General features: G+C 41.3%; 1 protein-coding gene across 2 annotated transcripts in view; it reads left to right on the top strand.

Moving 5' to 3' along the window:
• The window catches only part of LOC127456175 (protein Aster-B-like), a 220,443-nt gene that overhangs the window by 75,484 nt on the left and 123,000 nt on the right, over nt 1-21,959 (top strand). For both annotated transcript variants that reach the window (XM_051724526.1, XM_051724525.1), the window contains exon 2: nt 557-2,320. In XM_051724526.1, the coding sequence (XP_051580486.1) occupies nt 1,923-2,320 (398 nt within the window). In that variant the 5' untranslated portion in view covers nt 557-1,922. The remainder of the gene's footprint in view (nt 1-556; nt 2,321-21,959) is intronic.

Here is a 21,959-nt window from a genome sequence, read left to right as displayed (position 1 = left end):
TGCGATTGTTTAAATATTGGGTGTCAACTGGATTGTATTTGTGTTTCTAAGTACTAGGTCAGTGGTCTGGGTGATAGGCCCCAGGGCTCTTTATATCACTCTTATTGGGCTGTTTACTCTAGTTAAGCTTGTGTTTGCACTATCTGGACCTATCGCAATCTTCCTGATTTCCTTTCAGCTAAATACTACCCCTGTTCTACAAAATAATTTTAGCTGTATCTGTTGTGAAAGTTAAACAGTAAAATAAATTTGTACTAAAGCTACTGCAATGCTTCACCCTGTAATCACATCTTCAGACCCCAATTCATTGTGTAGTTTCAGCATGGGCATGTGTGTGTTTGTGCAAATGAGTGTGTATGTGCATGCATTTTCATGATTGCTATGCTTCATTTTAGCATTGTAAATTAATCTATGTGTTTGGATTATATGTCTTCCTGTGGCTTGTGTATAACTGTGTTCTTGTGGTCTGTATGTGTGCGATATATGCATTTTTAACTTTACAAAGTCTCTATTGTCCTAGTCACCTCACATCCTATCACCTTACTCTGATCTGTAGGTAGTGGCAGCTGTGGGCCAGAAGACTGAGATGCAAATCTCTATTGGAACAGGACCCTCAGGATCTTGACCAAAGAACAAATTATCCATAAACCCTGTTCCAGACATTACCGACCATCTACAGGCTTGTTTTTGGAAAAGGGCACCAAGGTTCTAAAAAAAATCCTTGACCAAGGATTACACCACCTGAAGGACACACTTGACAAGAGATTTGTATCTATTTCTTAAAAAAAAAAAAAAAAAAAAAAAAAAAAACATAAAATCATAAATGTCATTTCCATAGTCTGAGTGTTTATTGCGTGTGAGCGTGTATGCGTTTGTGTTCATGAGGCTACAAGGAGGCCTGGAGTACTGTTACACTGATAGTCACCCCTTATGCATGTTTCATCTGCTGGGAGGGGAACAGAGCCTTCCTTTGTTATTTTATACGTCCAATCCACTGACTGAGTGCTCGCGGTAGGCCTCCTCTGCCCTGCTTTTACCCACCTCCACCAATTCATTCCCCTGTTCCTTCATCCAAACACTTACAGGTGCCCTTTATCAGTCAGTTGTGTAGCTCTTACAGGAAGAAAGAGTGTTGGATTATCAATCGATCATCAGCCAAGGCCTTTGTCAAGAAATCACACGTCTATTCTCCTCAGAACTGGATGTTCGACTTCTGACCAAGTATATTTTGGTTTGTGTATTTTAATATAAGGTGGTGGGGCAGTTTTTTGGCTCCATCATTCAGATACAACCATAGGAACACTCTCAAAGATTCTTGGTGCTTCGGATCAACTCAACACCTCCATTTGCTCATGATAGAACTAGCTGGGCAGTGTTCTGATACAGCTTTTGGAAGACTCTCACAACCTTCAGGATCAACCTAACACCTCCATTTTCTCTTAATAGAAGGCAACTTGGGATTATTTTTGTTTCAAAATTCAGATACAGCCTTTAAAAGACTCTTGCAACATTGAAGACCTTCTGGATCAACCTAACACCTCAATTTCTTTTTAATATTATGTAGCTGGCCATTTCTTTTTCCTGCACCACCATTCAGATACAGCTATTGGAAGACTCTCAAAGCCCTGTAGACTCTTCGGATCAACCAGACGCCTCCATTTCCTCTGAATAGAAGGTAGCTGGGCTGTTTCTTTGCTTTGACGTTCAGAAACAGCCTTTGGAAGACTCCTGCAACCCTAAAGACCTTTTGGATTAACCCAGCACCTCCTAACATTTCCTCTTGTATCTTTAACCCAGACAGCTTGCCAGTTAGCTTCTCAACTTCACTGGTGCCTCTTTCTTATAGCAGGGTTAGATAACCAGAGCGGCTCTGCTTAGCATCTTAACGGTGATCACAGCGGCAGGGGTGGTGAGCTTGGAGCATGACTGACACCCTTCGGCCGCCTTCCCTCCAGGTGCATGTCCCACGAGATGAGCCCAGCCATGGAGATGAGGAGGGCGGCAGTGGAGGTCAGGACAGCCATGTCTGGTCCAGCTCTTCCACCCCCACCCTGCGGCGCCGGCGGTTTAAGATGAGACGAATGAAAAAGTTGCCCAGCGAGCGGGAGCAAATTGAAAATGGGCTACTACGGCAACCAGAGTCACACTCAACTTCCAAAAAATACCTTCAGCTTCCCTCCATTGAGATCACGCCATCCAGTGATGAGGATGTGGCATGGTCTAACAGCTCCACTCCAAGCGCCTCACCCCGCCGCAAACGCTTCTTGCTTCGCAAGTGGTTAAAGGTCCGAGAGAGGAAGGAGCAAGTCAGTGAAAGCAGGTTGGTGTTTCAGACATGAGTGTCAGGAGATATTAACGGATGATATATCCAATATTTCCAGGAGTTTCTTTTGAGAAAATACTGCCAAATGAGTATATTCAGGTTAAGAATATGTTAAGAACAGAAATGTTAATGCCAAAACAGAGTTTTATAAATTTGTGACCAAGATGAATGTTATGTGGTTATAAACACAATGTTGATCTTTGCAAAGAGGTCTGCACTGCCCTGCAAAGCCGAAATGTACTTAGTAAATGTATTTATTTATTTTTTCAAAAAAGAGTTTGACTGATATCAGGTCTCTTAGACAATGATCTTTCCTGTGACAGAGGAGTTTAATTCAACAATGCATAGATTCAGAAAAAGCAGAGTGATAATATTTTATAATACACATTTGGCTCAATCAAAAAAGCATTGAAGCCTTTTTTCTCAGTTTCCATATTTGTGTGGTTACCATTGTGTGTGTGACTTTGTACTAGGGTTGTGTAAAAACATTGATTTTCCAATCCTGATATTGATTCTTAAATCCGAAGATTGATGAAAGTAAATCACTTGCATATACAACCACATTTTTCACTATGCGACTAAAAATATCTGTGATTAGCCGGCTGGTAAATTTTCAGATGTAGATGTTTCAAGACATAATATTATTGATGAAATACATGGAATTTGTCAATTTATATAGCTAAATGTGACCAAAATTATATAAAATAAAATTGGTAAAATCAATTAATGTATCAAGTTAGATGGTCCCCTGTATAATTAACAGCATTAGCTGAGAGACAATTTCTTTCATATTCAAAATGGACATTTTAATATATTTAATATACATTTAAATATACCCAAATGAATCAGAATCAAGTTGAATCGAAATTGGAAATGAATTGAATAAAATCCAGAGCTTGTGAATCGATTTGAATTAAAATCGGGAAATCAATTTGGGAAATCTGTAATTCTCAGCCCTACCCGACAGAAGTTTTTTTTTTTTTTTTTTTTGCAAAAAAGTTAATTATGCATCAGTTTTAGTTACATAGAATTGTTAAGATTATTTAATATAATCTGGGAGTAATTGTCACTGAATGTGAATTCTTTTTACTTACTAAGTGGAAGGAATGTATGCAAACCTTTTATCCAGTCTTGTAGACAGCTTTGCAACAGACTATTTTAAAATGTATAGGTGACATACAACCAATCTGAACAGGAAAGCAATCCTTGACAGTCCTTACAGCATGCACTGACAGTGATTATTACTACACTAGCGGGCAAAATACTCTTGAAACAGCTGCAGTTTGGAAAACACAGAGAAGTAGCCAAATGATGGGCTCGTCTCTGCCATGCTAGTCGCTTTTTGAGAGTAATTTGTGGCGAGAGTTGAATAACCATGAAACGGATAGTACTGTGATGTTAAAAACACTAGTTGTTTGCCATTGATGATTTTGATCACTTCGTATCAGGTTCCCAATGTGAGCTGTGTACCAACACTAAAGATTGTAGGCTCTATTCTAAGTAGGGTCAACTAGGAATGTAATTCAGATCTCCATTGTGTCCATGAACAAAAGCGCTCATTTCCGGGATTCTCTGGCACTCTGTGTTTCAGTTTGCTTTCAATGAATGGAACTGCAAAACGGGAACCAATAAATGTTTCTTTACGGGAGAGCCTAATGTAGTTTAGTGGTTGAAACTGAATTGTGTGGCTCATTTTAAACAATAAGAGGTAAATAAATTGGATTACAAAGTCTGTGTTGTCTATGATAGATGCCAAGTCAAGTCATTTTTATTTGTATAGCACCTTTCACAACACACATCGTTTCAAAGCAGCTTTACAGAAAATCATGCATTAACAGAAAATGAAACTGTAATATCTATAATGTCTAAGAGTCATCATTGTGATGAGTCTTTAGTCTAGACTTAAACTCAGTGAGTGTGTCTGCATCTCGAACAGTGTTAGCGAGACTATTCCATAGTTTAGGAACCAAATATGAAAAGGATCTACCTCCTTTTGTAGATTTTGATATTCTAGGAACTATTAACAGGCCAGAATTTTGCGATCGTAATGAACATGATGGAATATAGCGTGGTAGAAGGTCACTTAAGTACTGCAGAGACCTTTCAAAGCTTTGTACGTAGTTAACAGAATTTTACAATTAATACGAAATTTAACAGGTAGTCAATATAACTACTATAAAATGGGGCTAATATGATCATATTTCTTGGTTCTAGTCAGCACTCTGGCTGCTGCATTTTGAACATATTGAATTATTGATCTTGCTGGACATCCTCCTAGTAATGCATTACAACAATCTAGACTTGAGGTCATGAATGCATGAATTAGTTTTTCGGCATCAGCAACAGAGAGCATGTGTTGTAACTTAGCAATATTTCTTAGGTGGAAGAATGCTGTTCTACAAACATTGGTAATTTGATTTTCAAAGTACAGATTGGTATCAAATATAGCATCTAAGTTCTTCGCTGTTGAAGACGATATAACAGTACATTCATTGAGAGTCAAATTATATTTTAGCGGCTTGTTTTTGGTCCAATAATTATTACCTTTGTTTTGTCGGAATTGAGTCGAAGGACATTTCTGGCCATCCAGTCTTTTACTTCATTGTTACACTCTGCTAATTTGGAGAATTGTGAAATTTCATCAGGTTTTGAAGAAATATAAAGTTGGGTATCGTTGGCATAACAGGGGAAACTTATTCCACGATTCCTGATAATATCTCCCAGGGGAAGCTTAATCAAGGAGAAAAGCAGAGGCCCTAAAACTGATCCCTGTGGCACTCCATACTTTACTTTTGTTTGGTTTGACAATTCCTCATTTACATAGACAAAGTGGTAGCGGTCTGCTAAATAGGACCTAAACCATGCTAATGCAAGTCCACAAATGCCAACATAATTTTCTAGCCTATTCAAGAGAATGTCGTGATCTGTCGTGTCGAATGCAGCACTAAGATCTAAAAGCACTAGAAGTTAAATGCAGCCGTGATCAGATGATAAGAGCAAGTCATTTGTAACTTTGATAAGTGCAGTCTCTGTACTGTGATGGGGCCTAAATCCTGACTGAAATTGTTAATATATACTATTTATCTGTAGAATTGAACATAGTTGGGAGGATACTACCTTTTCTAGTATTTTCGACATAAACGGGAGATTTGAAATTGGTCTATAAATAGCCAGTTCTCCAGGATCAACTTGTGGCTTCTTAATAAGCAGTTTGATAACTGCCATTTAAAAGTTTCTTGGGACAAGTCCTAAGGATAGTGAGGAGTTAATAATATTAAGAAGAGGTTCTGAGATTACAGGGAATACCTCTTTTAAGAGCTTAGCTGGTATGGGATCTAACATACATGTTGTGGCTTTTGATGTTTCGATAAGTTTTGTTAACTCTTCATGAACTATGACAGTGAAAGACTGAAGGTGCACATGAGGAAAATTATGAGACACTGTTTTCTGAGGTACTGTGACAGATGATTGCATAATTCCAATTTTATTTCTGATTATTTCAATTTTATCAGTAAATAAAATCATGAAGTCATTACTCTTGTGCTGCGAAGGAATATCTGGTTTAGTTGAGGCTTTATTCCTAACCAATTTAGCCACAGTACTAGATAAACATATAGGATTGTTGTGGTTATTTTCTATGTGTTTGCTAAAATATGCTGACCTGGCAGCTTTTAGTGCCTGTCTGTAGCTACAGACACTATCCTTCTATGCACCGCGAAATACTTCTAATTTTGTATTCTCCCACTTGCAATCCATTTTCCGAGCTGCTCTCTTGAGAGCATGAGTGTGATCATTGTACCATGGTGCAGGGCTTTTTTCTTTCATTTTCTTTAATCGAAGGGGGGTGACACTATCAAAAGTGCTAGAGAAAACTGTATTTATATTTTCTGTTATTTCATCAAGTTCTTCTAGGCTTTGGGGCTTACTTAGTGTATGAGACAGATCTGGAATATTATTAGTGAAGCTATCTTTGGTGGTCGAAAGGATAAATCTACCTGAACAATGGTGTAGATTGAGTAACATTAGCTGATCGCAGCATACAAGAGACGAGGTAATGATCTGAGATGTCATCACTCTGTGGTAGAATTTCTATAGTATCAACTCCATATGACAGAATTAAATCTAGCGTATGATTATGGCAATGAGTTAGTTGGTCCTGTCACATTTTGTCTGACACCAAGAGAGTTGAGAATATCAATAAATGCTAATCCCAATGTGTCATTTTCATTATCTATGTGAATGTTGAAGTCACCAACAATTAAAGCTCTATCTACAGTAAACACAAGATCTGATAAAAAAAATTAGCAAATTCACCAAGGAAATCATAATAAGGCCTGGGTGATCTATATACTTTAGCAAGGGTAAAAGACGACAGAGTTTTTTTTTTTATTTATATCTGACGGTGTCACATTAAGCATTATTAGTTCAGAAAACTTAAATTTATATCCTGTCCTCTGAGTAACACCAAAAACTTCACTTTAAATTGTAGCAACACCTCCTCCTCAACCCTTCAGAAGAGGCTAATGTTTATAACAATAACCTGGGGGAGTAGATTCATTTAAACGAATATATGCATCCAGTTTAATCCAGGTTTCAGTCAAACAGAGCGCATCCAAACTATGATCTGTAATAATTTAATTTACAATTAGTGCTTTGGTAGAAAGAGATCTAATGTTTAGTAGCCCTACCTTCATATGACTTTTATCTTTAATTATTTTGTTTGGTTCAAGTTTGACCTTAAAAAAAAATTTCTAAATGATTTAGTGAGTGTTTTGTGTTTGATAGTTCAGGGAACAGACACAGTCTCTATGTGATATCTAGGTGATACAGTCTCTATGTGTTGTAGCTTATGTGACCTGTGTGACGTCTCAAGGCAGCTAGCAGATGTTCGGATTAACCAGTTTGTCTGCTTAATGACCTGGGCCCCAGTTAGTCAAATACTATCATTATTAAGACTATGAGCCAAATTACTAGAGAGGAGAGCGGCACCTTCCCTAGAGGGATGGAGTCTGTCTCTCTTTAGCAGGTCAGGTCTACCCCAGAAAATCTTCCAATTGTCAATAAATAATATGCTATTCTCCAGACACCACGCAGACATCCAGCTATTCAGTGACACTAATGTACTATAAACCTCATCACCATGACGAGTAAGGAGGGGGCCAGATCATAATACAGTGTCTGACGTCGTCTTTATAAGTTCACACACCTCTTTAACATTATCTCTATTGATCTCTGACTGGTGAAGCCAACATGAGTGCCGATATGAATAAACATTTTAGAAAATCTACGTTTAGCATTAGCCATCACTTGTAAATTTGATCTGATGTCAGACGCACAAAATGCATTTAACAATAGTGGCTGGAGTCTCTATTTCCATGTTCCTTACAATAGAATCACCAATTATTTGGGGCGCTTTCAAGATGATTCTCAGTGGTTGCATCACTGAGTAGGGAAAATTGATTGGAAACCCTAACAGGAATGGGAGAGTGGTGTCGCTTTGCTGAGCGAGTATGCCACAGAGACATCACCCAAACACCCTGCTGCGGGGGCTCTAAAACCGGAACCAAAGTGTGTGTGTTGCTCGCTGTTCTACCCACATCCGAAACAGTATCTACCAGCTTCTCTTTCTCACTGACCTCCACTAGCATTCGGGATGCGTGTCTCTAACTCATTAACCTTCTCTGTCAGCCTGACTAATTCCTTACATTTATCACATGTGAATCCCTCACTGCTGACGGAAGAAGCTATTGTAAACATGTGACATGCAGTGCAGGAAGAAATAACATGAGCGGATGCTCAACCGCAATTGATTGTTTTTGTTGTTGGTTGTTGTTCCTGAGCGGTGAGGGTTTGAGACGCAATTGTTTGTTGTTATGATTGTTCTATCAGGAAGACTTGCATACTTGAGTGAAATTCAAGATGACATTTATTTGAGGAATATAAAACAGAAAATGTAATGTTTCTCTCTTTGGCATAAACCCCATCTGGCAGTCTGAAGAAGTTGTTCTCGGAACCATCATATCCTGCCGGAGATAGGAGACAGGGGCGAGGAGCCTACCCCAAAAGAGAGAGAGTAGAATACTACCCCAAATGAGAAGATCCAGTCAGGAACGACCAGGTCTTGTGTTAGTCTTTCATTCTGGAGAAGAGGAAAAAAAAAAGATGTGAACACCTAGATTTGACATGGCGCACGATATCTCTGGCATGGTTGTGCAATACCTTTGCAATAGGAAAAGCTGTGCATTTATTTATTTTGTATTATTTTTATTTTTTTATCTTTGATTTTGTCCTTGTCTTGTGTGGGTTTTATAAAAAAAAAAAATATATTTTAATTTTATCCTTGTCCTTGAGTGCGATTTTAGGCTCTCTGTCGAGGAGCCCCTGGTTGTGCAGAATCTTTGCCAAAGACGAACAATGTGGTATGAGGCCCTACGTTAGCCCAGCGTTGTTGTGCAGTATCTTTGTTGAAAGATAAACAATATTTGATTATGAAAACCCTCCGACGAGGGAAGATTTGTTTGATATATCTTTGCCGATAGGTGAACAACGTAGCGTAAAGCCATAAAATAATGGTGATGTTGCGTGCAATCCCTTCACTGAAAGATAAACAATATTTGATTATGAAAACCCTCCGACAAGGGAAGAGTTGTTTGAGATATCTTTGCCAAAAGGTGAACAACGTAGTGTAAAGCCATACAAAAATGGTGACGTTGCATGCAATCCCTTCACTGAAAGAAAACAATGTATGATTATGAAAACCCTCCGACGAGGGAAGAGTTGTTTGAGATATCTTTGCCGAAAGGTGAACAACATAGTGTAAAGCCATAGGATAATGGTGTCGTTTCGTGCAATCCCTTCATTGAAAAGAACAACGTTTGATTATGAAAACACTCCGACGAGGGAAGAGATTGTTTGATGGTTATCTTTGCCAAAAGGTGAACAACGTAGCGTAAAGCCATATGATAATGGCGACATTGCATGCAATACCCTTCGTAGAAAGATATTCCATGAGGCTCGAGCCCTCAAATGAGGGCGGCTGTTGTTTAATGGTTATCTTTGCCGAGGTGAACAGCATACATAAAGCCATACAATAATGGTGATGTTGTCGTGCAATACCCTGTTAAAAGATATCCCATGATAGTGTGAGCTTTCCGGTGAGGGCGAGCTGGCTTGTGCAATACTTATGCAAAGGAAACCATGCTTGAGATTATGGAAGCCCTGGTGAGGAGAGTAGACATAATTATGCATTATACTTGTGAAACGATGGATGTGCTTGAATTGAATCATTGTGTAGGGAAGGATGTGATGGAAGAGAGCCACCAACCACCACCAGATAGGTATGAAAACTTACAGCTGATGGAGAGTTGAGCTTGTTTGATGATTTGAGTGTTAGGTCGAATATATTTCAGGTAGGATGAGGAAGACCAAAGGCCAAGCATCTTGATAGTGGACTCTGGAATACCTCGATGAGCGGCAGTAGTAGCCGTTCCAATACGAAATGAGTGCCCCGAGAAGATATGAGAGGAGAGACCACAGTGTTTGAGGGTTGTGGTGAGGTGGGTCCTGAACCAGTAGTGCGACATTGGGGCTAGGGATGGAGTGATGAATAGGGGAGGAAATTGAAATGTCTAGTGTGAAAGCAAAAGGAAATGAACACGCACACTGGGAGATCAGAACGGAAAATAGAGTACTGTGTGATTGGCAGAAGGAGGAATAGTGAGCCCAGGCGGAGTTGTAGGAAGTGAGTGTGGACCGGGCAAGTCCTTTCTGCATGAGAGTTGGAGCGGAATTTAAATGGGGTAGTGAGGAGGGGCTTAATCCAGCAGGAGGTCTGAGAGGGGAAGGCAGGGAATGTTTTTTTTTTTTTTGTTTTGTTTTTGTTTGTTTTTTTACATTGAAAAACCCAGGAATGTGTCTGGCTGAGATAATGGAGTTGCAGGAAATGCTCTGCCATGTCAGATGTCTCATAAGGGAGATGATGAGGCTAGAGGCGAACTGGCCTTAATGATTATAGTGACATCTGCGGAATTGTCGCAAAACTACGACACGTTTGCATGTCCAAAGGGAACCCCATATAACGCTGCCCATGAGGATGGGATAAATTTCAAAGAGAGCGGAAGAGGGAGTGTAGGAAGCTATATTGAAATAAAGGTCTTCTGAATACAAACGATTGATTATTTTTAGAAACAAAACAATACTTATATACTTTTTAACTACAAATGTTCGCTTCTGTACATCTCTGTGACGTGTGCTCATGAGAGGGATGACGTAAGCTCGATGATAAGGTCACGCGTCACGTGGAGGAGGAGTCAGGAAGCGCGTCAGGAAGCGTTCTAAAAATAATCAATCGTTTGCATTCAGAAGACCTTTATTTGTCCACTGGAGTCGTGTGGATTATTTTGATGCACCCTAAATATGCATTTTGGACCGTCAAAAAATGGAGGACATTCACTTGCATATTTAGAGGCGGAGGCCTGAAATGAAATCCTAAAAGTCTTAAATTCTGTTTTGATGAAGAAATAAACTCAGATATATCTTGGATGGCCTGAGGGTGAGTAAATTATCAGCAAATTTTCATTTTTGGGTGAACTATTCCTTTAAGTTCCCTTGGTTACATGAATTTTGAGTAATATGAACATGAAATGAATGAGTAAAATGGACGAGAGTGAATGTTTTTACTCTAAAATGATGGGCTAAATTTAAGCATTTTTTGCAGGAGATATGCAAAGCACAATGGTGACACTCTTTCTCAGTTTTATGAACTTATTAGAATCAAATTATTTGTCTAATTTTTACTGATTATGTGACATTGTTACTATTTTATTCTTTATTATTTTAAAATACTGCCATATAGTTTAGGCAATGCATCTGACAGATTTAATGGTATTTATATAAAATAAAAAAAATTCATTTTATGTTTTAGAGTCACCCAGACATCTGCCATCAATACCATGTTGTTAGGCCTTTTTACACCACTCTTCTTGTTTTTAGGATATGTATTTTAGTTTTTTGGTTGATTGTTAGTGAATGTAGTCAAAGTTCAGGTCAAGACCACCAGACAAATCAGCACAGTTGTTTTTAGATTAACCAAATTATGTTAGATTGTCCTTAAATGATGGAACAGAGGAAACACAAGAGTCAGCAAGACCTTTAGACTTTATAGACAGAAGCAAACCACCTCAACAAAGTCTTTATTTCAAAGATTTTGTTTTAATTCTAATAACAGTTTAATGATTTTGTTAATTAACTTTTCGATTTAATTTGTTTATTGTTTGGAATAATTTGGAATTTGGGATAAGTGCCAGCATGTTACACAGCAAGCCATTCGTAGGGTCCTATGAAATCCATTTAATGTTTTTAATAAATTCCATGTTTTTCTGTTTTATTTTTTCTGAGTTCCGGGTTTTAAGGTTTAATTACACTTCATCATTAAAAAAAACTGTCTAATCAAATTAATTAATAGAATTTTAATAAAATAAAAAACAAAACAATTACTTTTAACATACCATTGCATTATTTTTTAGTAAATTAAGATCATCTATACTGATCTTCACAGCAGAATCCAAAACCCAAAATTGGAGGGTTTTTATTTTTATTTTATTATTATTATTATTATTATTATGGTCAAATACAGTGCTGCACAGTAGAACATCACAGTATTAATGAAAGCAGTGATGAAACTCTTACGATATTGCTTAAATATAATGTAATTATTATTGATATATTATTATTATCATCATTATTATTACTACTACTACATCTACATTGAATATTACATTTTACTATACAGAAGTAAAACATTTCTTTAGCATTTTTTCAATTTTTCAGTCTAGTTAAATGGAGCTTTTGTTTTGGCATTTTGGTGGAAAACCGGATGTTTTTGACAGCTTCACTTCTCACCTCCAGAAAGCAGTTCGCTAAATGGTCAAATGTGCTTATTAAACTGCAAAAGGTTATGATTTAATTAAATAAATATATATAGTCTGTATGTGCTGCTCTTCACATTGAATAAAGTGATCTACTCTTTGTCATTAATACACACACAATGCGCATGTGATGTTAATAATGCGGTTAGCGTATGAGTAGTGGCTTCTCACATTCACTTTCTGTTAAAGCTTATGTAGACCGTATGGGCTATTTTTTTTATTTAATCTCAGCCTTTTGTGGTTAAATCATCACGCTAGGACATATCATGATTTTAATTTGATTAATTGTGCATTTATACATTAATTTCATCCCTGATATGTCAAATTTCGTGTTTTATAGTTAATTCCGTTTTTATCAATGGATTCCGCGATTCCGTCTGTGTTTTCTGCAACATGGAGATCATAGGGCATTACATTCAACAAGCAATATATTAGGGCTATGCATGCAGTAACAAGAATTACTGATCCTAAGATAACTGAAACATTCAGCTTTGTCAGAAGTGTTAATACTGTACATCTGTTAGTTTTTAATGATTCAGACTTCAGTTTTATTGAGGTAGTCCTTTTCCAGAATCAGGTCTCTTTTACTGTAAAAGATTTACTACAAGCTAAATATGATTATCAAACCATATAATATATATTTTTTTTATATTAAGGTAAGTGTTGTCAATGTTTTAAAAGGGTATGAGGTTGGGACAGTCTTACCAAAGAACACTGTGTCATGAATGGAACTGAATGGATGCAGGTATAGTTATGTAATAAGTTAAGAGCTTGTATTTAATCTCTTCTCTCAATTATTGATGAAGCAAAATTAAAACGATTAATCATAGGTCATTTTAGGGGGAATGCCAGCCAGGAAAAGGGAAGAGCAAGAGAGAGGTTTAGTATATTGAATCATATCTGAATCATATCTCATCTGTCCTTGATTTTTAGCACACACTCTTTGCTCTTATTCTAATAAATGATCTAAAACAAATCACACTTTTTTTTCAAGTGTTATATCCTTATATCCTTCTTAAAAACTAACAGATCTCAAAATAGCAGGTCTATCTTGTTTATATCAGTTGCTCTTCTGTCCATATGGTGTGTTGTTGTTGTCTTCCTTTCCTTTATAAAAGTGTCATTTTTTAAAAAAAATGCAGTATTACTCATAATTATTTGTATCAGCATCAATGTTTCCCTTTTTTGCTAAATATGTTTATTAAATCTGCTTGCAAAGTATTGAACAAAAAGCATTTTCTGTATATTAAAGTAGACATGCTTTTTTAATCCAGGTTGCACAATGGAGCTACAGACCTGCATGGGTAGCTTTGGCGTTGTCAGCTAATGTAATGCAACAGGTTAATACCTGTTTTACACTCAATGACCCGATGAAATTGGAGTTTTGTGGCTTTTATTTCATGTCAGCTTTGAGCTCATTTATATACTTGTGTACTCCTAAAAGCTAACAAAATGAACTTATAACAGATATACGCATTTCAAATTTACAGTCCCCTGTCTGTCACTCACTCGACGTTGTGTCGATGTAGTGACATTAGGGGTCGCACTTGGGAGCCCCAAACACCTCTGATATTTGAGAAAAGGGTAATGAAAATTGGCGAGTGGAATTTGCATGCCCCTCCCACGGACATACAGGTATAAAAGGAGCCAGCTTGCAACCACTCGAGCCGAGCAGTGTCTATGTACTCCACTGCTTTTCCATTCACCTCAAAAGAGCATTTTAAGCTGTTGGATATACGGCGCATTGCAGTGGGTTCTCCCCATCTCGCACCTGGGCGCTTCGACAGCCACACTAAATATATTCCTCTAAAAGAGTGAGCACTGCGTTTTTTTTAAAGATGCCTTTCCGTCTTTGTGTAGTTCCTGGATGCGGTCGATATCTCTCCGCTTCTGATGGCCACGATCGCTGCCTCACGTGTATGGGCCGTAGCCATGCGGAGACAGTGTTCGTGGATGGTTCATGTCTCTCACCTGTCCTTCTTCAGATGGAAAGCCACCCCAGCCGTTCACCGCCCCGGTTCTTCTACCTACGGGTATTAGGCCATGACGGTTAGCGCTGGGGGCGATTTGGGAACCCCAATGGGAGTGGTTTCGCCAGGTGAACCCCCACGGACATCCCATTCCCCTGTACGCTTGTTTGCCCGGTCGAGTTTGGGATGAGACAGGCAGCTCGCCCCAGGGTGAGTTTAATGTCTCTTTCGGGGCTCGAGAGCAGGATGAGCTCTCGAGTGCAGCATCGGAGAGTGGGCTGGCACGGTCAGACGTGGATGACTCGGCTGGCTTCCCACCTTTGGGTGTGCTCGCCCATTCTGAGGCTGACCACCATTCTTGCACAGGCCGCCGCAAGTGTCGGGCTCGAGTGGAACCCTCCACCCTGCCCTGAGCCCTCGCAGCTGGATGACTGGTTCCTGGGCTCAGAGCGCCGCTCACAGCTGCGCCCCGCCCCAGTTCCATTCTTCCCGGAAGTGCATGAGGAAGTCGTGGCAGGCACCTTATACTGCCCAGACCCGGCTTCAGAGCTTCTCCACTCTCACTACCCTCGACGGTGTGACGGCCAGGGGGTACATGGAGATTCCTCAGGCGGATAAAGCGGTTGCAGTGCACTCGTGCCCACAAAACACCGCCACCTGGCAGAATTGCCCAAGACTCCCATCCAAGGCCTGTAAGTCTACGTTGTCCCTGACAGCTAAGGCTTACAGTGCCACTGGACAGGCTGCCTCCGCCCTGCATGCCATGGCCCTCCTGCAAGTCCACCAGGCCATGGCATTGAGAGAGCTAGACGAGGGTAGTCCTGACCCGAGTGTGATGTAGGAGCTGTGCTCAGCGACCAACTTCTCCCTACGGGTGACGATGGTCACGGCGCGGACCCTCAGGCAGGCGATGTCCACCATAGTGGTCCAGTAGCACCACCTGTGGCTTAACCTGGTTGAGATGAAGGATGCTGACAAGGTTTGTTTCCTTGACGCCCCCATCTCCCAGGCTGGCCTGTTCGGTGACACCATCGAGGACTTTTCTCAGCAGTTATCGACGGTCAAGAAGCAGATGGAGTCTATCCAGCATATTCTGCCCTGGCATGGTTCAAGGTCCCGCACCCCATCTGCTTGTTGCTGAGGGCATCACCCTGCAGCAGCAACACCGGCTCCGCCGCAGCCTAAGCCAAGCGCTCGGCCCCGGCGTAGATCCCCCCACAGGAAGTCGACACCCCCCATCCCACAATCCGGTGCCAAGAACCCCAGGAAGGCTTCGAAGCAACCGCTGGACATCGAACATTCGTGGCCGGGGCGCTACGAATGTGGTTTCCCCGCCTTCGCGCACCCAGCTTCGGCACATACACACCCACGCTCAGGCGGTTGTGATGAATCACAAGGACACGCAGCCTCCTCTCCTGTCACTGACCGGTCCTATGGTGGGCACACGGAGCAAGGTAAGTACTTTAGCAGTTCCTTCAGCAGAGCCATGGGCTCGGGACGCCAGGCTCCTCAATGTGGCAGTTCCTGCTCCACCCCACCGTGAGGCCCCGTCCACAGGTACGTCAAATGCGATTGTCCCCTTGGTGTCGGAGGTTGGAGGCGTGGCTAGTGCTCTCCAACCCGTCGCGTTGGCTGGCCAGGACGATCCGACTCAGCTACGCGATTCAGTTCACCAGGTGCCTGCCCAGGTTCAATGCCGTCTGTTTCACCTTGGTAAGAGGCGAGGATGTCACTGTCCTGCGTGCGGAGATCGCAGTCCTTCTATAGAAGGACATGATAGAGCCTGTCCCTCCAGCCGAGATGAAGAAGGGGTTTTACATCCCCTACTTCATCGTACCAAAGAAAGGCAGTGGGTTGCGGCCAATCTTGAACCTGTGAGCACTGAATCGGGCCCTGCACAAACTCCCGTTCAGGATGCTGATGCAGAAGCACATCCTGTCGTGCGTCCGACATCAAGATTGGTTCACGGTGGTAGACCTGAAGGACGCGTAATTCCATGTCTCGATTTTGCCTCAGCACAGACCGTTTCTTCAGTCCTGCAGGAGCGGTTTGAGGGGCAGCTGTCTTCCTCCACCTTGAAGGTGTACGTAGCTGCTATAGCGACACACCATGATGCGGTTGACGGTAAGTCCTTAGGGAAACACGACCTGATCATCAGGTTCCTTAGAGGCACTAGAAGGTTGAATCCTCCTAGACTGTGCCTCGTGCCCTCGTGAGATCTCTCCGTGGTCCTGCTGGGCCTACGGAGAGCCCTGTTTGAGCCCTTGGAGTAAGTTGAACTAAAGGCCCTCTCACTGAAGATGGCCCTCATGACTGCACTCACTTCCATCAAGAGGGTTGGGGACATGCAGGCATTCTCTGTCAGTGATATGCGCCTGGAGTTCGGTCCAGCATACTCTCACGTGGTCTTGAGACCCCGACCGGGCTATGTGCCCAAGGTTCCCACTACTCCCTTTAGGGACCAGGTGGTGAGCCTGCAAGCGCTGCCCCGGGAGGAGGCAGACCCAGCCTTGTCATTGCAGTGTCCGGTATGTGCTTTGCGTATCTATTTGGACCACACGGAGAGCTTTAGACGCTCCTATCAGCTCTTTGTCTGTTTTGGGGGTCAGCAGAAGGGAAAGGCTGTCTCCAAACAGAGGATAGCCCACTGGATCGTGGATGCCATCACCTTGGTATATCAGGCCCAGGGTGTGACATCCCCCCTGGGAGTACGAGCACACTCCACTAGGAGTATAGCATCCTCCTGGGCCTTGGCGAATGGCACCTCTCTAGCAGATAGCTGTAGAGCAGCAGGCTGGGTGACACCCAATACCTTTCCGAGGTTTTATAATCTCCAGGTTGAGCCAGTTTCATCCTGTGTGTTGGCAGGTACGAACAGGTAAGTGGCGGGCAGCTGGGCGGGTGTACCGCTTGCACACAGCACCTTTCCCCTCCCCGAGGGGAAGCAGTGCACTTTTTCCCCCACGTGAGTTCCCGAGACCGGTGAATCCTGGATGTCTTTCCTCCTCAGCCCTGCGTCAGGCAAGTTCAGCGGAGAAATTCGATACCAGGCCCAGTACTTGTGCTGGTATACCCTGTATTGGGGTAGGTGCTCCACATGTGAGGTTACCGATTACCTCCTCTGCCCCCAGCCGTTTGTAGAGCTCCTCCCTTCCAGGTAGGACCTACTGTGGGGGCTTCTTTCCACATGTGTACTACTGGTTGGTAAGTCCATGTGACACATTCCCCACATGTTCACCTCCCCTTCAGGCAGGATGTGGTCTCCGCAGTCTTGGGAAAAAGAACACCTTCCCCGACACGAATACATTTGGCCCCAGCTGAATAATTTTTCTTTTTTTTTTAAGAAAAAAGAGAAAGTGGGAGAAAAAGAAAAAGCTGAAGTGGCTGGTGCGGCCTGTTCCCATTGTAAGTACGTCCTGTCCCCCCCCTTTTTGGGTATGAGGGACCTTGCGACGCTCGTGGGCGTTTGGGAAGGTTACTTGGGGGCCGAGTGCACTTGCTACTAGACACGCAGTGGCCTGCCTGCACCTGCACCGCCAGTCCACTTAACACAGTTCAGTTGGTTGTGATGTTTAATATAGGGACCCCTAGTGTCACTACATCGACACAACGTTGAGTGAGTGACAGATAGGGAAAATCTTGGTTACTGTTGTAGCGTCTGTTCCCTGATGGAGGGAACGAGACGATGTGTCCCTCTTGCCACAACACTGAACTACCCCCTGAAATGGTTGGGACTCTGTCTCGGCTCCTCAGCACAAACCTGAATGAGTGGTTGCAAGCCGGCTCCTTTTATATCCATATGTCCGGGGGAGTGGCATGCAAATTCCACTCTCCAATTATCATTAGCCTTTTCTCAAATATCAGAGGGCTCCCAAGTGCAACCCCTAGTGTCACTACATCGACACAACATCTCATCCCTCCATCAGGGAACAGAGGTTACAACAGTAACTAAGACGTTTACCCATGAAAAACAAATCAAAACACTTTTTCTTACGAATCTAGCATTCACATGTGTATCCAGATTTTTGCACAATAAAATGCTCTATAGAATAAGAACACCCCTCCAGTACAACCTAGTTAGTTAAAATTGCATGTAGCAAATCATGGTTTATAACTGTGATGTAATATAAAGGTGTAACAAGGAAGGACACTGGGAACTGGATTATTCAAATACAGGTAGGGAACTTTTAATTGACCACTTCTCTGGTTTACAGCTCCACAATAACGCATCAGCTTCACAATAACTCATCAGCTTCACAGTAAAGTTCTCGACCCAGTCTCTCTCTCTCAATCTGGCATTGGCATGGTCTTTTTATGCCTCTCTCCCCAATCTCACTACAATTAGAGACAGGTGTTAGTCATAATTTGGCTCAGGGTGTATGCACCCTTACCGCTCTCTCTCTCTCGATGGACGCTCGACCACACCCCCGCTGCCACAAAAGGCTATTGTTTTTTTTTTAAAGGGTTGACCCCTTCAGTATGTCCTACCCCAACTTCTTGTTTCAATAGGAAATACATCTACACATTAAAAACAACTGCTTGTAACATGATTGTATGGGGTCTTTAAGACAAAAATACACAACTCCGTCAATGACTCATTTTATTGCAGCCAAACTAACCATTTATGAATGTTCTCTGGCTTTTGGCCACAGCAATGTAGCATATACAATGTCTCCAGACAACTAAATTGGTACATGTCTATTCTGTCACTCTTTAGAACACTGAGTATGTTGTGAATTTGTTAAAAAGGTTAATGTTGAAAATAGGAGGCAGATTAATAGTTAAACAGGTTTTGGTGTAGTCTGATGTGAAGTGTCAGAAGTACCTAAGGAAACTCAGTATAAAGAAGCTGCCATTATGCAGAATAAGACTACATTCAATTTTCATCCAGCAGAAAGGTGGGAATGAAAGCTGAATTAATTCTTGGGCAGCACTTTGCTTTTGAAGCATTCTTTCAAGGTTTGATTCATCATTAACTGTAGCCTACCTTTTAAAATAGGCATTCTGCATAACATTTATTTGCAATTTCAGCAAGAAAATTTAAGATCTGTTTAGTTTAAACCCATTATCGGTACAGCAGTAGTATTGTTTTCAATCTGACAGAGTCTTTTTTGAGCTTTTCAAATTACACTTGCTTTCCTCGTCTTTGTCTTGGAGTTCCATAAAATGTTAGTCTCGGTTCAGTATGGTCTCTTATCTATGGTTGTGTATGTAGTTTCTGGCAGAGCTCAATACTGTCTGGGAGGGTGAAGGGTCCGCTCGTGCTGCTGAGATGCATCAAGACCTTTCGCAGTCTTGCTTTTCTCTGATAAAAGCTCATAGTGCTATTTTAAGACATGGGGAACTTATAAGTGTGCACCTACCAGTTGAGAGACATTTTTGTTAATATTTCAGATGTTAGCTTTTTCTGCTGGAAGGGAGTAGGTGTAAAATTGTTCTCATAGGTACATAATTCAGGGATAGAGTTTGCAGGAATGTCCTTGTGAGTCTGCAGCCAAGTTTACCAATTGGTCTGCTGGTGGGCTGATTGTCTGATCTGATTGGACAAACTAGATCTTATGTTTACATGCACTTTAAAAGTTTGATTTCAGAAACAATAACTTGTCTTTTGAATAATGGTATGTTAACATTTTAGTCCTACTGGAATTGTACCAGTCCGAATTTTGCTTCAGATGGCTTCCTCCAGCATTTAAATACGTTAATCTGACCACAGTTTGGCCTCTGAGTTGTGTGCATACTCCGAAAGACATGTGATGCGCAACTTGTATTTAACACTTCTGCAGTTGACTTCCTTCCTTTAAATATTCAATTGCACATTGTGTCATGTATACTTGGCCAGACAGATGAAGACTGTGGCTTGATTATAACTGCACATGTAAGCTTACTGATAGAGTATGAGAGTGCATGGTTTGTGCTAAGACTTGTGCATATTTTAAGTTTATTAGATGCTTGTTCTAAATACTGTAGAGGGTGCAGTACAGTTTTATTTTCTCCATACAGAAATTTATTTTTGTTTGGACAAGCCTGTTTGTACTAGATGGCTTGTGTAATTTGTTAGGTAATTGCAGGCTTATTTTGGCAAGGCTTTAAAAGAGAGCTGTGTGGTTAAGAAAAGAGAGTACAAGAACCAATGCTCCTACTGGAGTTCCAGGTTTCCAGTGATTCAACAGAGCTGACAGAGGAAGCTCTGGAGAGAGGCAGATCCATCTAGCTGAAAAGCAGATGGCTTCAACTCAGCAGGATAATGCATTGTTCTATTACTATGTCACAGAAACCTTTAAATGTCTTGGCTCTTTCAGTTTCAGTTGCAGGATCAGTCACAGCTCATCTCTTTCAGGGCTGTGCCAGGGGGCACTAGGGGCTTGAGTTTACTGAAAGCACCACATACATTAATCTCTACCTAACATTTGCTTAACCAATGGCATGAGTTTGGGGCAGTACTACTAATGGCAGACAGATGGAAAGTAGCCTACTGTTTACATGAAGTAAACTCGGCCCTCAAGAATTTAATCAGTAACCTGAAGTTCTCCAAAATAAAAACCTTGCCTCGGACTTCCATTGTAAACGCATTACTGTATGATTGTTGCATGTTTTTACAAACTGATAGATGAGTTGAAAGTACTTTCTGTGGTAATCGATGCTGTTGATAGAGCTTAACTTGTATTAGATCCGGAACATTCCTTTAAACCAGCATGTTCCTAGTCTGACGTCAGTCAGGACAGTTTTCCTTAAAGCATTGGGGTTTTGTTTCAGTAGCAGTTAAAGCACACGCAGCTTCAAACAGTCAACGGTCATGAATGATTTAGTAGTGTTCTAGGTCATGTCAAGCCTCCATCTACTCCTCCATCTACAGTTAGCAGGGAAGTTATACATAAATGCACATGCAAGGAAAACTCTAGACCCATCAGGCACAGATGCATAAACACACTGAGACTGAGGCTACATCTCTAGTGTTTAAAGGAAACAAGATTAGTCTACATGGGTGAAATGATGACAAACCAACTGACCATAAATGAAAAATTTGCCTGCAAAGTTTGAATTGCAGATGCAAGCTTTCCTGTCTGTGTGTGTAGTCCGTAGTCACCACAGGCAAATAACTGTATGCACCTGAGCGTGTCACCCAACAATAAATCCCTGGAGCTGATGGAATAAAAATATTCGGTGAGTGGAACAGTGGGATTTATGTAGCTCACACAAGAATAAAACATGCAATAGCACATTATTGCAACAATGTCAATGTTACAGATATTCTACATTAAAGAAGTTTTGCTAAGAAAAGTGTCACTGTTACGATTGCTCGGCTAGTTGTTTTAAACCCTAAGTATTAAATTCAGTGCATCCTGCACTGTTTGTGCTACATCATGAATGTTACCTAAAATAGTATTACTTGTTTGAGAGAGGTGTGCGTTTATTTTTCAAAGCAATCGGACTTAGATTTTCACCTCATATTTAGGGGGAAAATCCTGAGTCATATCTCAGGAACAGAATATCTGAGACTTAGGCCAGACTGTTGACATGTGCCAATAACCTACCACCCAGAACCACATAATAAAATGCTAAAAACTTTTCAACTTTACCTTTGCAACTGCATAGTGGTGCCCTGGCAACCACACACAACACCCTAGCATCATGGCAATAATTTTTGCATGGGCAAGCACCACTCTGTACAAATCAAGTTATTTTTACAGTTCCGTTTAGTGCTGCTAGTGACACAGAAAATACACTCTTCACTTTTAGTTT

This window comes from Myxocyprinus asiaticus, chromosome 18 (genome assembly GCF_019703515.2).
Source record: "Myxocyprinus asiaticus isolate MX2 ecotype Aquarium Trade chromosome 18, UBuf_Myxa_2, whole genome shotgun sequence".
In the NCBI taxonomy this organism is placed as follows: domain Eukaryota; kingdom Metazoa; phylum Chordata; class Actinopteri; order Cypriniformes; family Catostomidae; genus Myxocyprinus; species Myxocyprinus asiaticus.
Note: the sequence above shows the minus strand (reverse complement) of the source record. Positions and strands in the feature narration are given on the sequence as shown.